The sequence below is a fragment of the Leptonychotes weddellii genome, chromosome 13, assembly GCF_054177405.1.
Source record: "Leptonychotes weddellii isolate Sample4059 chromosome 13, ASM5417740v2, whole genome shotgun sequence".
NCBI lineage: Eukaryota > Metazoa > Chordata > Mammalia > Carnivora > Phocidae > Leptonychotes > Leptonychotes weddellii.
The window spans coordinates 65,015,047-65,041,156 of NC_138381.1; the positions used below are offsets into that span (position 1 = coordinate 65,015,047).

Sequence of the window (26,110 nt, forward strand, 5' to 3'; positions counted from 1 at the left end):
GAGAGGGAGAAGCAGGCTTCCCGCCGAGCAGAGAGCCCGATGCGGGACTCGATCCCAGAACCCTGGGACCATGACCAGAGCTGAAAGCAGACGCTTAACGACTGAGCCACCCAGGCGCCCCTAGTTTTTAAAAATTTTTAAATAGTGATAATAGGAGCTAGAACTTCCAGTTATGGGGCTCCTCAGATGAGCAAGGTATTGCAAAATAGGCTTTATCCATGTTGTCTCATTTAATTGTCCCAACATCTCTGTGAGGGAGGGGTTAGTACCATTCTATCCCCAAGGAATCTGAAGCCCAGAGACAGGAAGTCACTTGTCCAAGGTCACACAGCTCCCAAGTGGCTGGGATCGGGATCCCATTTCAAAGGCTGTGCCTTTCTGACACTTCAAATGCCTTCCTGGGGCTGCTTTTGTGCCCATCAGCCCTCCGAAGCAGACACTTTACCCCATTTTACAGATGAGGAAGAGAGGCTTAGAAAGAGGGGAAGTGACTTATCCACGGGCACAGCTGCTTAGTGGCAGAGCTGGGGTTTGCCCCCGAGCCTGATTTCAACACCCATGCTCCTTCTGCTGGATTCCTGAGAAAAATGCATTCTCCGCGTTACCAGATGTCAACTGATCCATTTGGAAATAGACCCAAGAAGCGGATGGAAACCCCTTCCCCCATCCCCTTCACCGCGTGTCAATCTGAGCGCATCTCCCACCCTCCGAGGCCCCAGGAAGGGGCCCGTCAGAAGCCCGCACCCCTCAGAGGACAGCCCGGTCACGTGGGTACCGTTAAAGAATTTGATGATGTCCGTGAAGTCCATATTGTTCTCCAAGATGATGTCACGGTAGACCTCCACCAGAGCCAGCGCAATGAAGAGGACGTAGTGGGCAGACGAGACGTGTTTGGCTGCCCAGATGGTCTCCCAGACAGAGAAGACGTCATCGTAGACGAGTTCTGCCAAGGCACCAGCACGCATGCGCGTGGGGAGAGGGTCAGCCACGGAGCTCCCGCCGCCACCCTCCCTTTGGGAAGATCCCAGGCCAGCTGTGCCCTGCGCTTCTCTCCTCGTGCAGCCGACAGAGCTCAGGTCAGGAGACAGGAGACCTGCACTCTGCCACTGGACCATCAGAAGCCTCAGTTTCCCTATCGGGAGAAAAGGCTGTGCGGGCTAGGGGGTTGTAAGTTTCCAGCTTCTGTAAGGGAAGGAACCAAGCCTGGCTGGGTTTCATTTACACTGACCTGTCCCTGCTGTCCCTTGATGGACCAGTGTCCCCCTTTCTCCCTGCACCTTACAGCTCCTCTAGCACCCACGGGGGTACCGCCTTGCTTCTGCACACAGGCAGAACTCGCCGCTGCCTCTGGGGCTGCTCGAGAAACGAGAGCGAGCGATGGTGGAGAGCAAGGCTTCCTGTGTCCAGTAAGCTCAGTCTGAATCCAGCCCCACCACCGGCAAGGTGACCTCCCCTCCACCATCGTCTCCCTCTCCTCCTCTGTAAGTGGGGTGAGGCTTGAAGAGAAAATACATAGAAATGGCTCAGCACACGGTCTGGCAAGCAATAAACACCTCCCTGCAGGGTAGATACTCTTATCTGCATCACCCCCACTTTGCCGAATACCAGGGTGCTGTGCTATACCCCATTTCTAAGTCACATGGGCCACATGTCACTCGGGACAAGGGGTACCTTGCCGCCAATAAGCAGCATAACAGAATGGAAGGGCACTAGCTGGGCTTAGGAGGTGGGCAGAGGTGGCCTAAGATTCTGGCTCCACCGGTCCGACCTCTGAATTGAACTCTTAGCCTTAGTTTCCTCATCTGTAAAATGGGGACTGTAACAACAAACTGTCATTGCAAAATAGGGCAGGTGAGCCAATAGTCAGAACTCGATAAACGGGTGTTCCTCTCTTCCTCTGGCTTTGCTCCAACACCCCCAGCCTCGCCTCCATGGTCCCTTTCTTCCCCCTGAGGTTCTGCTGCAAAGATTCTGGGAACCACGCCCCGGTCTGAAGTCATTACCTCGCTTGAAATCCAGCAGGAACCAGCGGTAGCAGAAGTAGAAGTGAGTGTAGTCCCCATTCTGATGCATCAGCTCAAAGAGCTCTGAGTCCAGAATCTGCCCGCGGGAGAAAAGATTGGCATCAGCCTCCCGGCAAGAGGCTGGCCCAGAGGAGTCCGCTGAATAGAGACTGACCCTCTTACCGGGTGCCGCACAGCCCCATGACCAAGTGGAGTTAGGCAACGGGCAAAAGATTTGAAGTGAAAATCGACCCAGCTCAGGTCAACCCAGTTGTTTTTCCAAAGAAGATACGCAAATAACCATAAAGCACGGAGAGATGCTCAGCATGATTCGTCAGGAAAACGCAAATCAAAACCGTAACGAGATACCACTTCACACCCTCTAGGACATGAATCCAGAATCAAAACGACAATGAAGCGTTAGTGACAATGGAGAGAAACTGGAGCCCTGGTATGCGGCTGGAGGGAAGGTAGCCTGGGGCAGCTGAAATGTCAGCCCTAAGGACATCGTCGAGAGAAATGCAAACAGATGGCCACATAGAGACCTGTACACGTTCACAGAGGCACAATTCCCAAGAGCCGAAGAGTAGAAACAGCCCAAGTGTCCGTCAGTGAATGGCTGGATACGCAAAACGTGGCAGAGCCCGCCAGTGGAGCATCATTTGGCAATAAAAAGTCATGGTCTCCTGACACCTCTGCTACCACACGGCCGCACCTTGCAAACAGGATGCTGAGTGAAAGAAGCCAGACACAAAAGGCCACATGTCATGTTACTGCATTTCTATGAAATGTCCGGAATCGGTCAATCTACGGAGACAGAAAGTACATTAGTGGTTGCCAGGAGCTGGGGAGAGGAACTGATGTTACCATGGTTACTAGGGTTTCTTTTTGGGATGCTGAAAATGTTCTGAAATTAGTTTCACAGTGGTTTCACCACTGTGATTATGCTAGAAACCACTGGATTGTATATTTAAAAAGGGTAGGGCGCCTGGGTGGCTCAGTTGGTTAAGCGACTGCCTTCGGCTCAGGTCATGATCCCAGGGTCCCGGGATCGAGTCCCACATCGGGCTCCCGGCTCAGCAGGAAGCCTGCTTCTCCCTCTCCCTCTCCCCCCTGCTTGTGTTCCTGCTCTCGCTGTCTCTGTCTCTGTCAAATAAATAAATAAAATCTTTAAAAAAATAAAAAATAAAAAAAATAAAAAGGGTAAATTGCATGGTATGTGAATTATATCTCAATAAAGCTGTGTGTGTGTGTGTGAGAGAGAGAGAGAGAGACAGAGAAAGAGAGAGAGAGAGAAATATACCCAGATGTTACTTTGAGGAAAAGGACCAATACAAGCAAACATCTTTTTTTTTAATTTAAATTCAATTAATTAACATACAGTGTATTATTAGTTTCAGAAGTAGATGTCAGTGATTCATCAATCTTATATAACACCCAGTGTTCATTCCATCAAATGCCCTTCTTCATGCCCATCACCCAGTTACCCTATCCCTCCACCCCTCTCCCCTCCGGCAACCCTCAGTTTGTGTCCTATGATTAAAAATCTCTTATGGTTTGTCTCCCTCTCTGATTTCATCTTGTTTTATTTTTCCCTCCCTTCCCCTATGATCCTCTGTTTCTTAAATCCCAAATATGAGTGAGATCATATGATAATTGTCTTTCTCTAATTGACTTATTTCACTAAGCATAATACCCTCCAGTTCCATTCACGTCATTGCAAATGGCAAGATTTTATTTTTCTGATGGCTGCATAATATTCCTCTGTATATATACACACCACATCTTCTTTATCCATTCATCTGTCGATGGACATCTAGGCTCTTTTCACAGTTTGGCTATTGTGGACGTTGCTGCTATGAACATTGGGGTGCAGGTACCCCTTCGGATCCCTACATCTGTATCTTTGGGGTAAATACCCAGTAGTGCAATTGCTGGGTCGTACGGTAGCTCTATTTTCAACTTTCTGAGGAACCTCCATACTGTCTTCCAGAGTGGCTGCACCAGCTTGCATTCCCACCAACAGTGTAGGAGGGTTCCCCTTTCTCCGCATCCCCGCCAACATCTGTCGTTTCCTGACTTGTTAATTTTAGCCATTCTGACTGGTGTGAGGTGGTATCTCAGTGTGGTTTTGATTTGGATTTCCCTGACAAGCAAACATCTTTTTAAGGGCTTGTTCATTACGTAGCCACGTCTTGTTCATTACGTAGCCAGGGGGCCTGGACTGAATAAATGCTCAGTGAGAATGAATCCGTGGCAGTGATTCGAGCTGATGGGAGTTGGAATGAACTGAATTGAGTTCGACTAAGCATGGCTAGCCTATTGATTTGAGGACCACTGGGCTGAGGTGGAAGAAGTTATATTATTGAATAGGACCAGTCCTACCTGGATCAGCGACCTCATGTTGGCAAAGTGTGTGTCCATGGCGCCTCCGTGGGGGAAGTTCTGGCTCATCCTCTTCATGAGCTCCGTGAAGCAGCTGAAGGCAAGGGCCTCTGGGGAAAGAGCACAGGAGAAACAGCTGCCACTGCCCGGGGAACACGAGCTCCCAAGGTGATCCCAAGGTCGAAGGCCCCGAGCTGGTTCATGAGGTCCACAGCCAGAGGAGACACACACACAGACAAGGGAGAGTCCGTGTATCCCACGTCAGGGAATGCTCTGCAGTCTTAACCACATGCTTTCCACCTTTGAGGGGTGGAAATAGCCTTTCTTTTAGGAAATGATGATGACACCAGATCCTCTTTTTATTTACTTTTTTAAAAAAGATTTATTTGTTTTAGAGAGAGAGCACACGCCTGTGGGAAGGGCAGAGGGAGAGAGAGAGGAAGAGAATCTCAAGCAGACTCCCCACTGAGCGTGGAGCCTGATGAGGGGCTCGATTTCACAACCCTGAGATCATGACTGGAGCCAAAACCCAGAGTTGGATGCTTAACTGACTGAGCCACTGAGGTGCCCCAACATACTCTTTTTAAAAGATCCCTATTTGCTGTAATAAAAAGTAGATGATGTTTTGTTGGTCCCGAACTTTTTTTTTTCTTTTTCAAAATTCTACCAGTTCATGGATTTCTCAAGTCTGGGAACTGCTGAATTAAAACGGTGATTGTCAATACCAGAAGGGTGCTAACAGGCATTATGCAGAGAAAGGGTCCAATAACTTTGGGAAATGCTAGAGAGGAACTACATATAATTGAGAAAGTAAAGGCTCTGAGAAGTCCCGCAATAAAGAAACCTGTTTCATACTGTTTTAGCCAGCGTTTAGATAACTTTGTTTGAAAGTGGTACCTTTTTTCTTTTTCCTCTTTACACCTGGTAACTTGGGAGAAAGTTACACTAGACTGGAAGGTTTCCCAAGGCATAGTAAGATCTTCATTTTTAAAAAGACTTTATTTTGGGGACGCCTGGTGGCTCAGTCAGTTACGAGTCTGCCTTCAGCTCAGGTCATGATCCCAGAGTCCTGGGATGGAGCCCCGCATCGGGCTCCCTGCTCAAAGGGAAGCCTGCTTCTCCCTCTGCCTGCCACTCCCCCTGCTGGAGCTTGCGCATACTCTCTCTCTCTGACAAATAAATAAATAAAATCTTTAAAAAAAAGTCTTTATTTTTTAGAACACTTTAGATTTATAGAAAAATTGAGAAGAGAGCAGAGACAATTTCCATATACCCCCCCACTCAGTTTCCCTTATGAAGAACATCTTAGCATGGTCCATTTGTTACAATTAACGACCCACTGATGACACATTATTAACTAAACTCCATAGTTTTGTTTATTTTCTGTTCCAAGAACCCATCTAGGATAACACCTTAGTACAGGTCTCCCCCTCTCCTCTCCTCTCTCTATAGGACAGTTTCTCAGGCTTTCCCTGTTTGTCATGACCTTGGAAGTTGTGAGAGCAGTTGTCACGTATTCTAGGTGAGGCTTCTCTATTGGAATTTGTGATGTTTTTCTCACGATAAGACGGGGATTTGGGGTTATTGGGAGAAGGACCACATGGGTAATGTGCTATTTTAACCACATCATGTCACCAGCACCTGCTACCCATATGATTTCTGACCGGTAATGTTGATTTCGGTCACCTCGCTGTTGCAGTGTTTGTCATGGTCTCTCTACCACACAGTTTCCCTCCCACCCGCACCCCCTTCTATACTGAACTTCTGGGAAGGAAGTCACGATGCACAGCCCGTGTCTAAGGAGTAGGGCATTATGCTCCCTGTTTTTTAACAGCCTTATTGAGATTCACACAGCATAAAATTCACCGTTTTAAATGTAAGGCTCGGGTTTTTAGTATAATTCACAGAATTGTGCAACCATCCTCTCGAAGGTCAGAACATTTTCAGCACCTCCAAAAGACAACCCCACACATCAGCAGTCATGGCCCATTTCCCTCTTCCGCCAGCCCCTGTCAGTCATTTGTTTTCTGTCTCTACAGCTTTGCCTCTTCTGGACATTTCTAATGAATGGAATCATGCACTATGTGGCCTTTTTTGTCTGGCTTCTTTCACTTAGCATAGACTTTTCCAGGTTCATCACATTGTAGCATGTGTCAAGTAGTTACTTTTTGGCCAAATAGTATTCAAGTATATGGCCACACTACATTTTGTTTATGCATGCATCCCTGATAAACATTTGGGTTGTTTCCATTTTTTTGGCTATTGTGAATAATGCTGCTGCGAGCACATTCCTGCACAGAGTGTTTGTGTGACATATGTTTTCATTTCTCTTGGGGTATACCTAGGAGTGGAATTGCTGGGTCTTACAGTAACTCTATGTTTAACATTATGAGGAACTGCCAGACTGCTTTCCAAAATGTTAGACATTTTATAATCCCACTAGCAAAGTACAAAGGCGCTGATGACTCCATATTATCACTAACACTTGATAGTTTCCATGGTTTTGATTCTAGCCACCTTAGTGGGTGTGCAGTGGTATCTCATTGTGGTTTCCATTTGCATGTCCCTAGTGACACAGAGATATTGAGCATCTTTTAATATGCTTACTGGCCACCTGTAGGTCTTCTATTCTGTTGAGAAATTCTATCTAAACCTTTTGTCCATTTTTAATTGGGTCATTTATCTTTTTCTTGCTGAATGGTAAGAGCTCTTTACATATTTTGGATATAAGTCCCTTATATTACACATGTGATTTGCAAGCATGTTCTTCCATTCTTTGGGCTCTCTTCATTTTCTTTTTTTTTTTTTTTAAAGATTTTATTTATTTGAGAGAGAGAGAATGAGAGACAGAGAGCATGAGAGGGAGGAGGGTCAGAGGGAGAAGCAGACTCCCTGCCGAGCAGGGAGCCCGATGCGGGACTCGATCCCGGGACTCCAGGATCATGACCTGAGCCGAAGGCAGACGCTTAACCAACTGAGCCACCCAGGCGCCCCCTCTCTTCATTTTCTTGATGGTGTCCTTTGAAGCACAATAGTTTTTAATTTTGTTAGGTCCAATTTATTTCTAATTTTGTCACTTTATTCTTTTGGTGCCATATCTAAGAAACCACTGCTTAACACCCAAAGTCACAAACCCAAGGTCACCAAGATGTATGCCTATGTTTTCTTCTAATAATTTTATTGTTTTAACTCTTATATTTAGGTCTATGATCCATTTTGAGTTAGTAGTTTTGCATATAGTATGAAGCAGGAGTTTGACTTCAATCTTGTGCATGTGGATACTTGGTTGTTTCAGCATATGTTGGAAAGACCCTTCTTTCCTTGCTGGGCTGAAATGTCTTGGCACCCTTGTCAAAATCAATTGATGTAAATGTACCAGAAACACTTATTTCTGGACTTCCTTTTTTTTTTTTTTAAGATTTTATTTATTTATTTGTCAGAGAAAGAGAGAATGAGCACAAGCAGGGGGAGGGGCCGAGGCAGAAGCAGCAGGCTCCCCTGCTGAGCGAGAAGCCAGATGCGGGACTCGATCCCAGGACCCTGGGATCATGACCTGAGCCGAAGGCAGATGCTTAACTGACTGAACCACCGAAGCGTCCCTATTTCTAGACTTCCAATTTTATTGTACTGATCTACATGTCTGTCCTTGTGGAAGTACCACACTCTCTTGATTACTATAATGTAGTAGGTTTTGAAGCTGGGAACTGTGTGTCCTCTAACATCTTCTCCTTTTTCAAAATTGATTTTGCTATTCTTGGTCCCTTGCATTTCAAATGAGTTTTAGGGTCAGCTTGCCCATTTGTACAGAAAGTGCAGCTGGGATAGCGATAGGAATCGCACTGAATCAATTTGGAGAGAATGGCCATCTTAACACTACTAAGTCTTCTGATCCATAAACATGAGGTGTCTTTCCATTTATTTAGATCTTTAAATTTTTTAAAGATTTTATTTATTTGAGAGAGAGAGAGTACATGAACGGGGGCGGGGGTAGAGGGAGAGGGAGAAGCAGGCTCCCCACTGAGCAGGGGGCCCACTAGGCTCAACCCCAGGACTCTGGGATCATGACCTGAGCCGAAGGCAGATGCTTAACTGACTGAGCCACCCAGGCGCCCCTAGATCCTTAATTTTGTTAACAATGTTTTACAGGGGGCGCCTGGGTGGCTCAGTCGTTGGGCATCTACCTTCGGCTCAGGTCACGATCCCGGGGTCCTGGGATCGAGCCCTGCATAGGGCTTCCCGATTAACGGGGAGCGTGCTTCTCCCTCTCCCACTCCCCCTGCTTGTGTTCCCTCTCTCGCTGTGTCTCTCTCTGTCAACTAAATAAAATAAAAATCTTTAAAAAAAAAACCAACAAGGTTTTACAGTTTTGGTATACAGGCATACCTTGTTTTATTGTACTTTTCTGATACTGCCTTTTTTTTTTTTTCCTACAAATTGAAGGTTTGTGGCAATTCTGCACCAAGCAAGTCTGTCTACCGGCATCATTTTTCCAACAGCATTTGCTCACTTCATGTCTCTGTGTCACATTTTGGTAATTCTTGCAATGTTTCAAACGTTTTCCTTATTATTATATTTGTTACGGTGATCTGTAATCAGTGATTATGACTCACCCATAACTCAGATGATGGGTTTTTTTTTTTTTAGCAATAAAGTATTTTTAAATTAAGGTATGTACATTATTTTTCTAGACATAATGCTATATTGTACACTTAAGAGACCACGGTGTAATGTAAGCATAACTTGTATATGCACTGGGCAATCAAAAAATTCATTTGACTCACTTTATTGCAATATTCGCTGTATCACAGCGGTCTGTAATTGAACCTGCAAATCTTTCACTTCTTCTGTTAAATTTATTCATAAGTATCTTGTTTTAGATGCTATTACAAATGGAATTGCCTTCCTAATTTCACTTTTGGATTGTTCAGTGCCAGTGTAGGCAAGTACAACTGATTTTTGTATATATGTCTCGTGTCTCGCAACCTTGCTGGACATTAGCTCCAGTATTTTGGGGGGGGAGGGGCAGTGGGAGAGGGAGAGAGAGAGAATCTTAGTCTCCATGCCCAGTGTGGAGCCCAACAAGGGGCTCAATCTCACAACCCTGCGATCATGACCCGAGTCAAAAATCAAGTGTCAGATGTTAACCGACTGAGCCACCCAGGTGCCCCTCCAACACTTTTTTTCTTATTTCTTGGGATTACTGTATGCCCAAAAAATCACATCATCTGCAAGTAGATAGTTTTACTTCCTTTCCAGTATGGCCACCTTTTATTTCTTTTGCTTCCCTAATTGTCCTGTCTAGAATCTTTTGTAGCAAAAGTGGACATCCTTGTCTTATTCCTGATCTTAGGAGGAAAGCATTCAGTCTTTCATCATCGAGTATGAACTAGCTGTAGGTTTTTCTGAGGTGCCTTTTAACATGTTTAGGACGTTTCTCTCTATTCCTAGTTTGTTGAGTGTTTTTAACATGAAAGGGTGTCAGATTTGGTCAAATGCCATTTCCTCATCAACTAAGATGACCGTTTCATTGTTGTCCTTTGTTCTATTAATATAGCGAATTACTTCGTTGAACCAGCCTGTGTTTCTGGGATAAATCCCATTTAGTTATGATATATAGCCCTACTATATCTTGCTGGATTCAGTTTGCCGAGTGTTTTGCTGAGCATTTTTGTCTTTATATTCATAAAAGGACATCAGTCTGTAGTTTTCTTTTCTTGTGATATCTTTGTCTGGTATTGATATCAAGGTACCGATGGGTCCTCATATAAGGAATGGTCTTACAGAATGAGTTGGAAAGTATTCCCTCCTATTCTACCTTTTGAAGAGTTTGTGAAGAATTGGTATTAATTCTTAAGTGTTTGGTAGAATTCACCAGGGAAGACATCCAGCCTTGGGTTCTTCTTTGTTCCCATTCACATCTGTACAATCGGTGGCCAGCAAAGGCCTGGCTGGGTGTTGGGCACCTGGCAATAAGTGTTGGCTAATATGGAACATCAAGACTTTTTATTTCACTAGGACCTTGGTGTGTTCACCAACAGGTCCTCTGAGCACCTGTGCTGACCCGTTCGTTCCACGGAGTCACAAAATGAGGTTAACACCCCTCCTCTGCAGTAGGAAGAAAACTGCACCCCTGGCCCTGGAGTGGGGAGGACATACTCACCATCATCCAGGATGACCAGCAATGGAGCCAGGAGGTCACACATGCCCTGGACGTAGCCGATCTCAATGTGCTGCCAGATGTAGCTGCGAGAGAGACAAGGGGCCCGTGGATGGCACTCACGACCTGTCTCTCCAACCCACTCGTCCTCTCCCTTCTCCCTTGTCCCCCATCCCTCACCTGGACCACTCACTCCTTCAGCTCCCACCTGCATCCCCTACCCCAGCCTGACACTCTTCAAATATCCTATTCTCAGCCACCACGATGGGCTTCCTAAAGCCCAACTCAGAGCACCACATGCTCACAGGCTCCCCGCTGCATGACAAGACAATGTGCAAACTCCTTCACTGGGGGTACAAGGCATTCAGTGTCTCCTCCCCATCCATCTTCACCGCCCCACCACCACCTCCTGGTACTTCTTCCTCTCTGGCACATATTCACGCCCCTGGGCTTTGCCCTAGCAGTTCTGTGCCTGGAGTTCCCATCTGCCCCTTAATAATAAGAACTAATATTTACTGAGCATTTACCATATACTCAGGCACTAAACATGTATAGCACCATGAAATTCTCAAAATAATCATATGAGAAAGGTATTATCATATCCCATTTTACAGATGAGGAGACTGAGGCCCAGAGACATAAGTGACATGCATAGAGTCATTCACCTAATAATAAATGGCAGAGGCAGGATTTGAACCCAGGTGGCCTCACCGCAGGGTATATGTATGCCAAGTGGTTTCTTGAGTCTCTCCTAATTTTGCCAAAGGCCATCTTGAATGTCACCTCCTCTGTGAGGCCTTCCACGATTTCTCCCAAAGCCATAACCCAGAAAAGGTTGGTCTATCCTTCCTTCTTCTCCAGCACCTTTTCATTTTAATGTAACATAGTAAATTAAAGTTCATTATATTTGTATCCCCTCAACTCAATTTTGAGAGGCAATGACTGCTTAGGAGACTATAAAACAGAATAGTTAGGAGACAGTACTTATTAATAAAAATGAGTTAGAGCAGGGGTTTGCAAACCTTTCCTGAGAGATAATAATTATTTTCAGCTTTGCACGCTGTATGTTCTCTGTCTTAACTACTCAACTCTGCAGAAGCAATCACAGATACTACGCAAACAAATGGGCATGGCTGAGTTCTAATAAAACTTTATTTACAAAAATGAGTGCTGGGCTGGATTTGGCCTGTGGGCTATACTAGTAGTTTGTGAACCCCTGAGTTAGAGTAGAATGGAGAGATGTCCAGGATGCATTATTAAGTGTATAAAGCAAGTTGTAGAAAACATAGTATTAATCCCATATAGGTAAAATTAAAAAAAAAACAAAACACAAAACACATGTGTTTTAAAAAAAACATGTTAAAAAAACATTAAAACACATAGGCACTCATGTGATATTATACAATATATACGATCTATTTTGTTATTTTACACGTATAATACATACGTGGCTTGGGAAGATGTTCGCTCAATCGTTAGCAGGAGTTTCTTCTAGGGGAGGGGGCGTTATGACTGGAGAGGGAAGCAGTTTCTCTTTGGACCTTATGAACTTCTGGTTTTGCTGGTTGATTGAGGTTTTTAATAAGCCTGAGTTACTTTCATATTTTGAGAAATAAAATATTCAGTATGTAGTGAAAAGTAATAAGAAGCTCCAGGTCTTGGCTTAAGGAAATAAAGCACAAGATTCTAGAACCTGAGAGATGTGAGTATGAGCTCCCGTTCAGCCAACTGCCCCACTGGGGGACTCAAGCAATGTGGTGGCCCTCAACCTCCGTTTCCTCCTCTGTAGATGGGGGATGGGTGGGGTAGGGGGGTGGGAGCTAACATCCCACAGGCTTGCTGTGAGGACGAGGTGAAACAGCTTTTAGTAAAGGGCTCAGGAGAGAGCCTGGTATACAGTAAGGGCTTAATAAATGCTCTCTGTTATTATCATCAGTCTGACTGTTATCTGGTCAGTGTGGGCTGGCATAAACGCCAGGTGGGCAAGGTGCCTGGGGCAGAGGCGGCCATCCGGCTGGGCTCCCTGGGGCCCCTGCCTCTGCTACCCTCTTCCACGCCCCTGCAGACCCCCTCCCCCACCCCCAACCACCTGCACATGATGTTGCGTAGCTTCTCCAGGTTGGCGGGCGTGAAGTACCAATAGTTGCGGTCACACCTCTGCACGTCCTTCTCGATGCGGTGCAGATTCACCGTGTACAGGTCCAGGAGCTCCGGCTGCAGGCCCCCAGGGAGGGGAAGGAAAGAACAGTTACACCCCCACTCCTCCCAGAGGTCGGATTCCACAGGTTCTCCCTCCTCCCGCCTCATCGGCTCCTGGTGCCGCTGAAATGCACATCTTCTCCCTGGACCGTGTGGGTGTTTGGTTTCCTTTCTGTTGTTGCCTGGGATGATGACAGTTCTTTTTGTTTTTCTCCCTTCTGTGAAACAAGACAATTCTCTAAGGTGCACAGACTAACTATCCCCGTTGAGCGCACGAGGGTTATAACTAGCTGGAGGTGCATCCCCACCCCCTGAACATGGGACAGGAAGAATGGAGGAAGCGAGCAGAAGTCCAGTTCCGGCCATAAGCTGGACTTGCTGCCTTGACCCCACCTGATGAAAAGGTGCAATGATATGGCAAGAAAAATACGGAACATTTCAAGGCCAAAATTTAACCCAAAAAGGCAAGAAAATACCAAGTCTGGCTTTTGCCTTGAAGGAAGCTTCCAAATTGGCAAAATGTAAGCTTGGATTGAATGGTTTTGGGGTCCTTCTCCCCTAAGGTCAGGAATCTATTAAGAGACTTTCCTACATTAAGGTGGGATCCCCCAAAAGCCCCATCCCTGGTAAGGGACGCCTGGAAGAAAAACTAACATTTGGGGTCTCAAGGACAGATGCCTGTCGTGAATAGAGGTGCCAAGTGAAGTGTAAAATATATCTCCCTGGATAATTAATAGCTTTGAATCAGGTTTACAATGTATGCAGGTGGATAATCCAAAAGCAAGAGTAACTTCTACATGAAGGTGAAGACAAATCTAAGATGACAGCTATCTATCGGGAGCAGTGGACTGGGAAAGGTCACTGGGGAAACTTCTTGAGACATAAAAATGAACAGAAAAGCTGATGTGTCTGAACGTTCCAGGAGAGATTTAGAAAATTGGCAGAGTTTGGAGGCTGGGGGGTGAACTGCTGATCCACATGTGGCAAACGTAGGAAAGGAAAACAGAGACAAGGAAATGAAAACGCATCCGGGGAAAACAGAATTTTTTTGGTAGGAAAGAAAAAATAAATACAGCTTCCTAGATGGTGTATACATTATGTTGTTATACTAGCATAATGTATAACTAAAATGATTATAACTGTAGTGGATGGATAGGGCTGGGAAGGTGTCACCCGTGGGGTGAGGGTGTGGGTGTGGAATGTCTGGAACTGAAGAAAAAGGAAAAAAAAAAAGATCAAGAAGTAGCAATACAAGTAAGTTATTTACAGACATGAGAGTAAACACCAGATAATTTGGGCAGAGTAAGTAACCTCCACTGCCTCTGGGAGAGCTCCACGCGGGTGGGTGGGGGGCACTTCTGGTTCCCTATTTAGGCTGGTTTGTTTTGACTCTATAAACATGGGCAAGTATATCTTAGAAATAAGTTCTTTAGGGGTGCCTGGGTGGCTCAGATGGTTGAGCGTCTGCCTTCGGCTCAGGTCATGATCTCAGCGTTCTGTGATCGAGCCCCGCATTGGGCTCCCTGCTCCAGCGGGGAGTCTCCTTCTCCCTCTCTCTCTGCTGTTCCCCCTGCTTGTGCTCTCTCTCTCTGTCAAAAATAAATAAAATCTTTAAAAAAAAAAAAAAAAAGAAAGAAGTTCTTTAAAGGAAAATGGAAACACCACGCCTGGCTCAGAAAACCTCCCATTCAGCTGACATCCTTTGGCTTGGACTTTTTGGCAAGAAAGCAAACTTGAGTATTTAAAAGTTGCTGGACTTGAGTGTGCGCCAAGATGCTCATCCTCAAGGCTGCTGTTGACGGGGAGGGCTCACCACATGTCAGGCACGGAGGACCGGACTCACTAATTCTGAGCTCAAGAGAGAAGGTACCCAACTGATAGGGAAACTGAGGCTCAGAGAGATAAACAGACATGCCTCAGCTGGGATTGAACCGGGGACGGTTTGAACTGCACAGCCTGTGATCTTGAGGTAGGATACTGTCTTCCCTCCCAAAGGGGCTTCTCCAGGGCAGCCTCTGTGCTGGGGAAAATGTAACAGACCAGAGGTCGTGCTGGGAAACTGAGGCTCATGGGACACGCCCAACCCTCCCACAGCTGTTAGGTGAGAGAACCGAGTGGAGGAGAACCCTGGTGGCTTACAGAGTAAGTGACACCGCTGGAAGACACAGGGGACGCCTCGTTGTTGGCAGAAGTGACCACGGCCAGAGAAGCCAGGGCGGGGAAGAGACTTTCCATCTCGGGCTCTTCTGAGAGGTTGTCCTCGCTATCCACCTGGCTGTGCTTCTCCACCTCACTGCCCCCCCAGCCCTCCATGGCAGCCCCCTCCTTCTCGGGCAGGGCCACGTCCATGCTGCCAGTGAGGGACATGAACTCGTCCATGCTCTCGTTGGCGAGGAGGTCGCTCTCCAGGCTGTCCTGCACAGCCAGCTCCTCGCGGGGGGCCTCCTCCCGGGAGGTGGTGGCCTCGCTGCTCTGCCCGTCATCCGCGCTGCTGTCCCCAGGTCGGAGCGCCAGGGGGGCGTTGCGCTGGGCGTCCATGACACTGTCTTCTGTGCTCAGGCTGGGCTCCGAGTGCTCCGAGAGGCCCGAGGAGAAGTTGTGGGAAGAGGGATGGCCAGAGTCCGGGGAGCAGGTGCCATTCACCAGGTTCCCATTGGGGATCTTGGGCTGTTTCTCCTCCAACCTGCCTTCCACCTCTACCTGCTCTACTTCGTCCACAGACTCAAACACCTGAAGGCAAGGTGCACAAAAACAGAGAGACGAGGATGTCCACTGTGGCGCGGCTTCCAGCAGCAACCTAAATCCCCAGCAGCGGGGGACGGGTTCAAATATGGAACACGCACATGGAATACTATACAGTTGGGAAAAGGGGTGGGGTGGAACCAGGTATAATATCTGCTCCCGTTGTGAAAATTAAAAAGTGACCTATTGCATGAAAATGCATAGAATAATCCAGAAATAAAGAAGCATTGAAATTGTCTGAGGAGGGAGTACTTGGGAATTCAAGCGGCAAGAAGCGCACCTTTCATCACACAAAATTATATGCATGTAGATCTTTTAAGTAAAGAATTAGTTAAAAACATAAGGAACAGGCTAAAAACAGCGTATTATATCCACATGGTTGGCTATTACAGATCAATTTTCAAAAGTAGTTAGATATGTATGAACCACTGTGGAAAAGCCTCCAGGATACATCTCAAAGATTTATCTGTGGTTCTTTGTGTCCTGAGATCATATCCTATTAAGGAGATAAGACCATGTTCCAAGGGGACATGAAATATTTCTTCTCTGCGTGTTTATGTCACCAATCTGATTTGCTGTTAAAATCACGTTTTTGGTTTTTAAAAATTTCTTCTAAATTCAATTGTTTTAAATTATGTAAAAAAAAAAAAAAGTATCTAACTCCAAAGTTGGAACCAGGAAACAAGGGGTATTCATGGAAATGTAGCTTCTTTCCCTGTGCCCCTTCCCTGACTCCTGTAGGTAACCATTCTGATTCGTTTCTGGCTTATTCATCCATTGTTTTTGAAAATAGAAATAATATAAATATTAATATTTCCTCTTTTTATGCAAAAGGTGACACAGGGTGCATATTTTGGGGGCTTTGCTTTTTTATTTAATATCCAGTGAGATGAGTTAACATTTCATTGAATAAAATGGAAAGCTGTGGGGCGCCTGGGTGGCTCAGATGGTTAAGTGTCTGCCTTTGGCTCAGGTCATGATCTCAGGGTCCTGGGATCGAGTCCCGCATCGGGCTCCCTGCTCCTTGGGAGCCTGCTTCTCCCTCTGCCTTTCTCTCTCCCTCTGTCTCTCATGAATAAAAAAAAAAAAAAAAAAATGGAAAGCTGTGGGCCAATACATACGATGGCATTTATGTAGAAATTTTCAAAAATTATCAAACATTGCAATACATCCTTTACATACTGTGTACATACTTCTGTGTCTGTAGAGGCAATCAGCAGGGTGACAGGACACACAGCTAATGATGCTATTTCTAGGGAGCGCAAGTGGGGATTAGGAACGGTCAAAGCCAAATTTAGCTTTCTCTGCAATATTTTAATTATTTAGAAGGAGAAGAGATTCATGTATTACTTGTGCAACTAAAAACTCCATTTTTAATGCCAGTATAAAAAGCTAAAACAAATAGACCATAAGTGACCTATAGATGATGGATGTCCAGAGCCTTTACTCCAGGTTGGAGGGAGGGGGTGGATGGGGGGGAAGGGGAGGATGGGGAAGGCGCGGGGCCTCCGGAAGGTCACCTGTGTGCTGTTGCTGGAGTCACTCTGCAGGCGGACATGCTGTCGGCCGGAACTGCAGCTCTGGGAGGACTGATAGAAAAAGGGGCCGAGAAAGCAGGGGTGAGGCATTGCATCCCAGCTCTGGGGCCCTGCCCCTCAGCTCAAGCAGGGATTCTGCAAGTGTGGTCCCATCTCTATTCCTGACTTGGGCAAGTCCTATCAGGGCCTCAGCCTCCTATCTGTACAACGAGAAGGCGGGGGGGGGGCGGGGGGGAGGGTCTCCCTCTGTTCCCTGGAGCCTCAGGGGCCACACAGAACCCCCAGGACCCCACCTCCCACTCCTGCAACTGGAAAACCCTACCTTTAGCTGCCCTGTACTTGAGACTTCTGGCTAATATATAAGTTCAAGTCCGAGTGACTGGTTGGCACTAAGGGCCTGATTTTTTGTTATTCCCCTCTCTGTCGGCATGCTTTTGCCCTATAACTTCTAACTCCTGCCTACTCATTCGCAAGGCTGGGCCCTGTGACCTGCTTCGGCCAGGGGGATGTCAGCAACCTCGCCAGGGCAGGGGTTTAACCAGCCCTTGTGTGTATTTCCGCTTTGTCTCTTTATGATTTGCGTTCACTACAAGAAATGTGCCCAGCTCAGCCTGCTGGGGGATGAGACGGGGAGCATAAGCCGGTCACCCCAGACGTGGGAGAGAGCCCAGCGAAGATCAACAAACCTTTTAGCTGACCAGACACTGACAGTGGGCGCAAGAGTGAGCCCAGCCAGCCCCGCTCAGAGGTGCTCGGCTGAGCCAGATCCATGCGCATACATTCAGTGCTTACTGTTAGAAGCCGCTGACTTTTGGCGGTTGCTGCTATGCTATGCAGCATGATTGCTGGCAACCCGATGAGTATACACCGCTGGGGAAGAGAATTAACTTTCTTCTCAGCTCCTTCTTTGGGCTGCTGAACTGGAGGCTCTGTGAGAGCCGAGAGGTCTGACTTGGCCACTGGAGCGTTCCTGACATTCCAGGACATTCCTGGCATGCTGGTAGGCACTCAGTGAGCATTTGCTGAATACATGAAAGTCTAGCTCTGTGCTAGGCGCTTTGTGTGCACTGTCTCACGTGAGCTGCACACAAACCTCCCCTACGCAAATGGTTGTTCCCATTTTGTAGATGTGGAAACTGAGGCCCAGAAGTAAAGGTGCTTGCTTGGGGCCTCACAGCTAGGAAATGGTGAGGCTGGATTCAAACCCAGGTCTGTCAAACTCCATGGTTTGACAAACGCTAGGGGTGACGGCTCCAGACACCCAGCTGTCACCATTCCTACAATAAACGGCACAGATCCCAGCCTTTACTGCCCCCCGTGCTCCCGGATGGGTGCCGCCCATCACCTCATTGCTGATGGTGGAGTCCCGGTGCATCATCCGGTGCAGGTGGCTGTCCAGGCTGGCCCCTGACGAGCATTTAGCCAAGGCAGCCGCGTGGGACTCCCGCTCCCTCTGCCGCACGATTGCCTCACAGCCCAGCCACTCAGCCATTGTCTGTGTGTAGCACGCGTGAATCTGCTCGTCCACCTGCCGGGGCAGAGGCAAGGTCACCCCTGGGGAGAGCCAGCCCGAGCCAGAAGAGGATGCTAGCTCTGGCCTGGGACCCTGAGCTCCAGAGACACCCAGCTATCATTCATGGACATCCAACGGATATTAAATGAACACCTACTATGTGCAGGGCACTGGCTAGGCCCTGGGGATACATAAACGTGTGCGAGGCTACTTCTTTCTTCCCATATCCCCGCCCTCCCTGCCTTCCTTCCTATTCATTCATTCATACATTCAAGTATCTGTGGAACTTCTATTCTGCAGGCAGCGTACTAAGCCTAGGGGGTTCAGAAGGGAAAGGACTGTTTCTTTCCTTTCTTACTACCTTTTCTCCTTCCCCATTCACTCATTTACCCATAATTTGGAAGTACCCACACCGTGCTAGGTACCACACTAGGCATGGGGAAACAAGATGAGGAGGATGCCCCGCTCCATCCATCCATCCACTCCCTCCACACATTTACTGAGGGCCTCCCACGTGCCTGGCGCAGGGCCAGGAGCAGAGGACACAAAGATGAACAAAACTGACCTCTCCCCTTTACTCCTGCAATGGCCCTACAGAAGGATTACAGATTTCAAGCATTTTCCTTGTGGTATGTCAGCAGACTGCAGGGCAGCTTGCATTGTTCCTGATACACAGCCCAGGTAACCGAGGCTCTGAATCTGTCAGGCCTCTGGGCACAAGTGGGGGCAGACGAACTGATCTAAGTAAGGGTGTGGAGGGGCGCGAAGAGAGAGGGCAGAGAGCCTGCCCCGGGCCGGGCTGGGAGGGGTGGGGAATCCTTCAGCTATTCAGGGCTTCCAGAGAGAGGCTGAGGGTCCACCCTGACCAAAAGCCTGTCCTCCCACCCACCGACCTCCAGAAGATTCGTCCCAGCACACCTCCCCATTCCCACTCCCTTTCTAGGCTAGGTTTCCATGACCCTGCACCAGGACGACTCCAGTAGCCTCCTTCCCAGTGCCTGCTTGTCCCAGCCTGCCCCCCCAATGCATTTATCCCTCAGCAGCCTCCTCTTTGTTTCCTCCCCAGCCCCACCTCTCACTGTCACCCCCACCCTCCTGTCCTTTATGTTCCAGCCACCATGCCCACCACACACTTCCCGCCCTCCCCACACAAACCCACACAGATACACATACACACCCCACATCATGCACGAGTCTCCCCTCGGGCTTTGCTCTTGCCGGCCCCTCTTCCTAGAGGCCCTTCCTCACCCCTCTTGCCTGGAAAGCGAGCAGGTAGCCTTCTGCCTGGCAGAGGTACTTCCTATGTGCTCTTACAGCCCCCGGGTTTGCCTCCGTCTGACTCTGCACAACCCCCACTAAACTGGCAAGGACCTTGTCTACCGCACCATTGGGTCCCTGGTCCCAAGCACGGGGCCTGGCACCCCAGAACGCTGTTCCTGTTTGCCAGGAGCCCAGGAAGCAAGGGGTGAAGCATGGCGGGGGCCTCCTGCTCTTCCCGAGACGATTTTGGACAGTTCACTGGCATGGGGTCTTATCATACGGAATCACAGTGTGATTTCTATTTCTAGCTCCCCTTTAACTTTTCCGATTATGGGAAAGGTCAGTCTGGTGCTACGGTGTCCCGAACCCCTCCTGTAACACTTCATAATCCCCCTTTCTGACAGTGAGGGAGCAGGCCTCAGGCAGGCTACGGCATCTGCGTGGAACGGAATTATACCTTTTTGTCATATCCTATTTATGGTTTCCTTCTATTATGGCAAGTCATGTCAGTTTTCCATCGAATGCAGGGATATCAACTATCTTTTTAAATAAGCTCTACACACAGTGAGTCAACTTACTGACGAATATAGTGGACATGGTTTTAAGAACTTAGTATGAATAAAAGAATGTAGAGTCTCTCAATAATTTTTGTATTGATTACATGCTGAAATGGTAATATATTGGCTATGTTGGGTTAAATAAAATATATTAGTAAAATTAATTTCACCTTGATGAAATGATGCAGACCTACCCCCCCCACACACACACACGCACACACGGGTGCACACACACACAAGAACACACGAGCTCATGCAGAAGCTGGTAAAATCCTAGTGAGGTCTGTAGTTAAGGGAGCACTATCGTGCCGATGTTAATGTCCTGGCCCTCGGTAATGGGCTACTGTTCTAGGTGATGCTTCCACTGGGGAAAGCCGAATGATGGGTACGGCAGGGCCTCTTTATTATACTTTTTGCCACTTCTCATGAACTTACCATTTTTAAAAGTATTTGTGGGCATCTGTTTCTTTCTGTTTTTCAAAACAGGACTACTAAAACATTAACTGAACATTTAAGATATCAGCTGAAGGTGACTCATTGCAGGGTGGTATCAGATCAACGGAACAGAATGGAGAATCCACACTAATATGCCCAACTGATTGCTGACAGGGGCACAAACAATTCACTGGAGGAAGGACAGCCTTTCTGTCGAATGGTGCTGGAGCCACGGGACATCACAGGCCAAAAAATGAACCTTGACCTAAACCACTCACTGTATACGAAAATGAACTCAAAACGGATCACAGACTTAAACGTAACACACACTCACCGTATACGAAAATGAACTCAAAACGGATCACAGACTTAAACGTAACACGCACTCACCGTATACGAAAATGAACTCAAAACGGATCACAGACTTAAACGTAACACGCACTCACAAAAATGAACTCAAAACGGATCACAGACTTAAACGTAACACGCACTCACAAAAATGAACTCAAAACGGATCACAGACTTAAACATAACATGCACTCACCGTATACGAAAATGAACTCAAAACGGATCACAGACTTAAACGTAACACGCACTCACCGTATACAAAAATGAACTCAAAACGGATCACAGACTTAAACGTAACACGTACAACTATAAAACTTTGAGAAAAGAAACATAGGAGAAAATCTTTGGGATCCAAAGGCTCTTAGACTTAGACTCAACACAAAACATTCTTAGACTCGACACAAAAAGCACAATGTATATAGGAAAGATTGATAAACAACCTCACCAAAGATTTAGAAATTTGTTCTGCAAAAGATCCCATTAAGAGGATGAAAAGACAAGACACAGACTGGGAGAAAATATCTGCAAACCATTTATCCAACAGAGAAGGAATATCTAGAGTATATAAAGAACTCCCAAATCCAACAGTAAAAACCCAAACAATTCAGCTAGAGAAACAACATGAGCAGACACTTCACCAAAGACAGGTGGCAAGTAAGCGTGTGCAAAGATGTTCAATATCACTGGCCATTTGGGAAATGCCAATTAAAACCACAGTGGAACATCATTTACACCTGCCTGAGTGGCTAACATAAAAAAAAAAAAACAGCAATGAGACCAAAACTCCAGGGAGGATGCAGGTGTGGATCACTCGGATATTGCTGGTGGGAACAGAAATTGTTCAGCCGCTGCAAAAGCTTGACAGTTTCTTCCAAAACTAAGCATGCATACTGTATGTCTCAGCAGTTGTACTCTTGAGCATTTAATGATGACTTATGCTCCCATGAAAACACGAATGTTCACTGCCGTTTTGTAATAGCCCAAACCGGGAAACAGCCCACCTGCCCACCAACAGGTGGATAGTCAAACTGGGATGCACCCAGGCCATGGAACACCACAGAACTCCTGGCCATGGAAAGGACAGACTGCCAGAGGATTACGCTCAGTGAAAAAGTCAATCCCAAAAGGTTACATACTACATGATTCCATTTGTACAACATTGTCGAAAAGACAAAATTGCAGGAATAAAGAATAGACTGGTGGTTGCCAAGTGTTCGGCTGGGAGGTGTGGCTAAAAAAGGGTAACAGGAGGACCCCGGTAGCACAGGAAATGTTAACACATACACACACACACACACACACACACACACACAAATGTCAATGCCCTGGTTGTGATATTGTATTATACTTTTTTAAGATGCTACCATTGGGAGAAATTGGATAAAGGATACATGAGATTCTTCTGCATTATTTCTTGTAACGCTGTGAATCTACAATTATGTCCCAAAATAAAATTTTAAATAATGGTATCTGTGCCTTGTATTGTATTTCTACTGGACAGCCCTGCCCCAGAGCTTCCTGGCTCCCCCATGTCCCCCTGTCCCATCTTGGTCCAGCATGAAACCAGAGCACCCCCAGCCCCACAGTACCTGGCTCCTTTTGTTGCCAAAGACCCCACTGCCCATCAGGGGCAACCAACCTCCTTCCTCTCTGTCTCTGTCATCCCGAACTGGTAGTGGCCCAGGAGGAAGGGCCACACGGCCTTGCGGATCTCCGGCTGGATGCCCCCATAGTAGACGAGGCGTAGCAGCTCCTGCTCCTCGTAACTCTGTGGTAGGTGGGAGGAAGTAAAGGGTTTGGTCAACAGAAAACCAGAAGGAGGGCTCTGTGAGCTGGCAGTCCCACTTCTCAGACGTGGCCTTTAGAGATCATGGTGTGAATAAGCAAAGCCGTGTGTACCGGGATATCCATCCTGGCATCATATGGGAAAACCCCCAACTACCCGCTGATGGGAATACCAGCAAAGAGAAGAAAGGGCAGGAGGTTCATCCATGAACACTTACACAAAAAGATGTTCAAAGTGTATTGTTAAGTGGGGAAAAAACCAAGATGCGGAACATATCTAGTGTGAACCCATTTTTTGCAAAAAACCCGAAAGGTCAGTACAGAATGAGTTAACATTTCTACTTAATTTTTAGTCAGTTTTGTGCATTATGTTGATATGGCAACATTATCTCAAAGTTATTAATCTTGACTCAGCTCAAAGAAAATTGTTTAAAAGCAAATCAGTCCAAAATGAACATTTCCAGCTAGTTCTTCATGCACTAATAACTTCTGTGCATGACTAGGATGACTTTAACAACTGTTTGCTGTACTGTCCAATAGATTTGCCCTCTTTTTAAAAATTCATTTTCAGGCAAAGGCTTTGCAGTTATAATTAGTCACGCTGGGGGACCAGCAGGTTCTATCTGTTCGTGTGTGTGTGTGTGTGTGTGTGTGTATGTGTATGGAAAGTACCAATGACTACTAGAAAGTTACTCTGAAGGGTAGTGGGGTTCTGTTTCCTCCTCTCTCTTAACATTCCAAAATTACAAGCATATTTCACATTTTTTAAAGTAAGCTCAATGCCCAATGTGGGGCTCGAACTCACAACCCTGAGATCAAGAGTCGCATGCTCTACTGACTGAGCCAGCCAGGCGTCCCACTGATTTTACATCTTAATGCTCATCTTAGATGTACCTGACGACAATGGCAAAACCAGCCACTCTTTTGTCTTTGTTGGAAATTTTAATTTGTATTCTGCAGACAGCTTTGTCAAAGCTGTTTAAAAATCAGAGAACTATTTGTGGCTGAGGCTGTAAACTCTTCATCAAAAATCCACCTGCTTGGGTCCTGGAGCCCACAGCTGGACTCCATTTCCCAGCCTCTCTTGCAGTAAGGGGTGGCCATGTGACAAGGTACCGGCCAATGTGATGTGACAGGATGTGATATAAGCCATTTCCTGGCCAGGGCTTTGAAGAAGCAGGTGTATTCCCTTCAGACTCTCCATTTCCTCTCTGCTGCCTGGAGGCAGATGACCATGCGGCTCTGGAGGATGGTGGGGCCACGAGACCCCTGAACCTCTGGAGGGAGGACAGATGCCCACTCACCAGGAATGCCCACCTAGGACTCCTCAGTAAGCAAGAAATACACCCCATGATGTCAAGCAACTGAAAAAGTGTGGACTATTTGTTACTGTGGCTCAGTGCACCCTAATACAACAATGCAACCAAGAAAGGTAAAAATATGGCCGGTTTGTGAAAGGGCTGCAAAAGTGTTAGACGAAAAATATTCATTTTTGACTGATTTATTTTTTCAACCAACTTGTCCCTAGACTAGTACCTCCCAAATTGGGGAGATCACTAGAAGCATTTGGGGAACTTTCAAAAAATATAAATTCTTGGGCTCCACTCCCAGAGATGCTAAATCAGTAAGGCTGGAGTGGAGCCCAGAAGTCTATAAATCTTTTTGAATTCCTCAGGAAATGTGCACTCTCCCAGGCTGCCGGGGATTATGAACACTATGACTTTTTTTTTGAGAAAGTAAGTTCGTATATCTATTTAAATTTTAAATGCATAGCAATTTAATTTCTAGGAATCTACCCCTGAATAAAAGCACTGGTCAGAATGATATGCGCTTATAAAGATGTTGACTGAAGCATTGTTTGAAATAATTTTTAAAAAGAGAAAGAGCCCAATTGTCTATCATTAGGGGAAGATTTGAATAAATTATGGGCTACTCATCTGTCAGGTGTTAAGGTGCTAGCATTCAGTATTTCACCTAGAGATCTGAAAGATGCCTTTGATATAAAATGAAGTTGTTGCTTAAAATACACACATAATTGAAAAAAATAAGAATTACAGAGGTATCTACGTAGGCATACCTATGGACGTATAAGCACAGAAAATATATGGCAGGGTCTCTACATAACTGACACTGTTCATTAACTCAGGGGATCAAAACGAGAGCTCTGTGGCAGAAAGAAGGTATCTAAACAATTTTTGTCCTATACACCTGCATTCTTCATTGTTTGAGTTGTCACAGTCAGTAGGCATTCCTCCTGTCGTTTAGAAAAACAGCTAGTTTTGGCAAAAAAAAAGTTAAACAACCCTTCTGTTTGTCCAGGTTTGGGAAACAGTTTGTTTTTCCCAGAGTCCCCCAGTGTTCCCAAATTAATACACACAACAGCACCTTTCCCCGGCGTGGGGAGCCAAGCCAACCCAGCTGCTTACCAGCCTGGCCCTCCCCAGGGCCTGGGTGGGAAGGCACCGCGTTCATCCCGTGTGGAGGAATCAGGTTATTTCTTCTGAATGCCTGCTCCTGGTGGCAGTTAGACTGGTGTCTATCAAAATGGATTCTGCTTTCCACACCAGCCATGGGAGGTACTTTTCCAATAAAGGTACCTTGTGGCCCCATACATTTGAGGGACTGTTCCATATGCTCTCCCACCCCCAGCCACCCCCAGTTTCTTGAGAGCGACAAGCATATCAGCCTAGGCAAGGTTCTAGGAAGTTCTGCAGGATACAGAAAAGTTGACTCATCTTGTTTCCCACTTTGACCAGGACACTTTTTTCAAATGTAAACATCTTCCTTGTGGGGACATTTGCCTTCTGATAAGAAAATCTGGGCGCCTGGGTGGCTCAGTCGTTAAGCGTCTGCCTTCGGCTCGGGTCATTGTCCCGGGGTCCTGGGATCGAGCCCCGCATCGGGCTCCCTGCTCCGCGGGAAGCCTGCTTCTCCCTCTCCCACTCCCACTGCTTGTGTTCCCTCTCTCACTGCCTCTCTCTGTCAAATAAATAAATAAAGTCTTTATAAAAAAAAAAACAACTTACAAATCTGTCTCCAGGTGGAATATCTAACAGGAGGATTCTCAGGCCTGAGGCACAGATGGGAGAGTTCTGCAGGATGGTGGCTTTTCTTGTCCCAGCTGCCTCCTCTGACTTAGCTACTTCTGTCATTCTAAGTAGTTCAACTGCACTGTTAAGTCCCTTCCT

At 46.6% G+C, this 26,110-nt stretch overlaps 1 protein-coding gene across 3 annotated transcripts in view; it reads right to left on the bottom strand.

Annotated features, from left to right (window-relative positions):
* The window catches only part of SGSM1 (small G protein signaling modulator 1), an 89,165-nt gene that overhangs the window by 3,668 nt on the left and 59,387 nt on the right, over window positions 1-26,110 (bottom strand). For all 3 annotated transcript variants that reach the window (XM_081801953.1, XM_081801954.1, XM_081801952.1), the window contains 9 exons: window positions 22,777-22,905; window positions 18,370-18,552; window positions 17,007-17,075; window positions 14,884-15,474; window positions 12,635-12,759; window positions 10,549-10,631; window positions 4,389-4,498; window positions 2,004-2,100; window positions 776-943 (listed from right to left, as the gene is read on the bottom strand). In XM_081801953.1, the coding sequence (XP_081658079.1) occupies window positions 776-943; window positions 2,004-2,100; window positions 4,389-4,498; window positions 10,549-10,631; window positions 12,635-12,759; window positions 14,884-15,474; window positions 17,007-17,075; window positions 18,370-18,552; window positions 22,777-22,905 (1,555 nt within the window). The remainder of the gene's footprint in view (window positions 1-775; window positions 944-2,003; window positions 2,101-4,388; window positions 4,499-10,548; window positions 10,632-12,634; window positions 12,760-14,883; window positions 15,475-17,006; window positions 17,076-18,369; window positions 18,553-22,776; window positions 22,906-26,110) is intronic.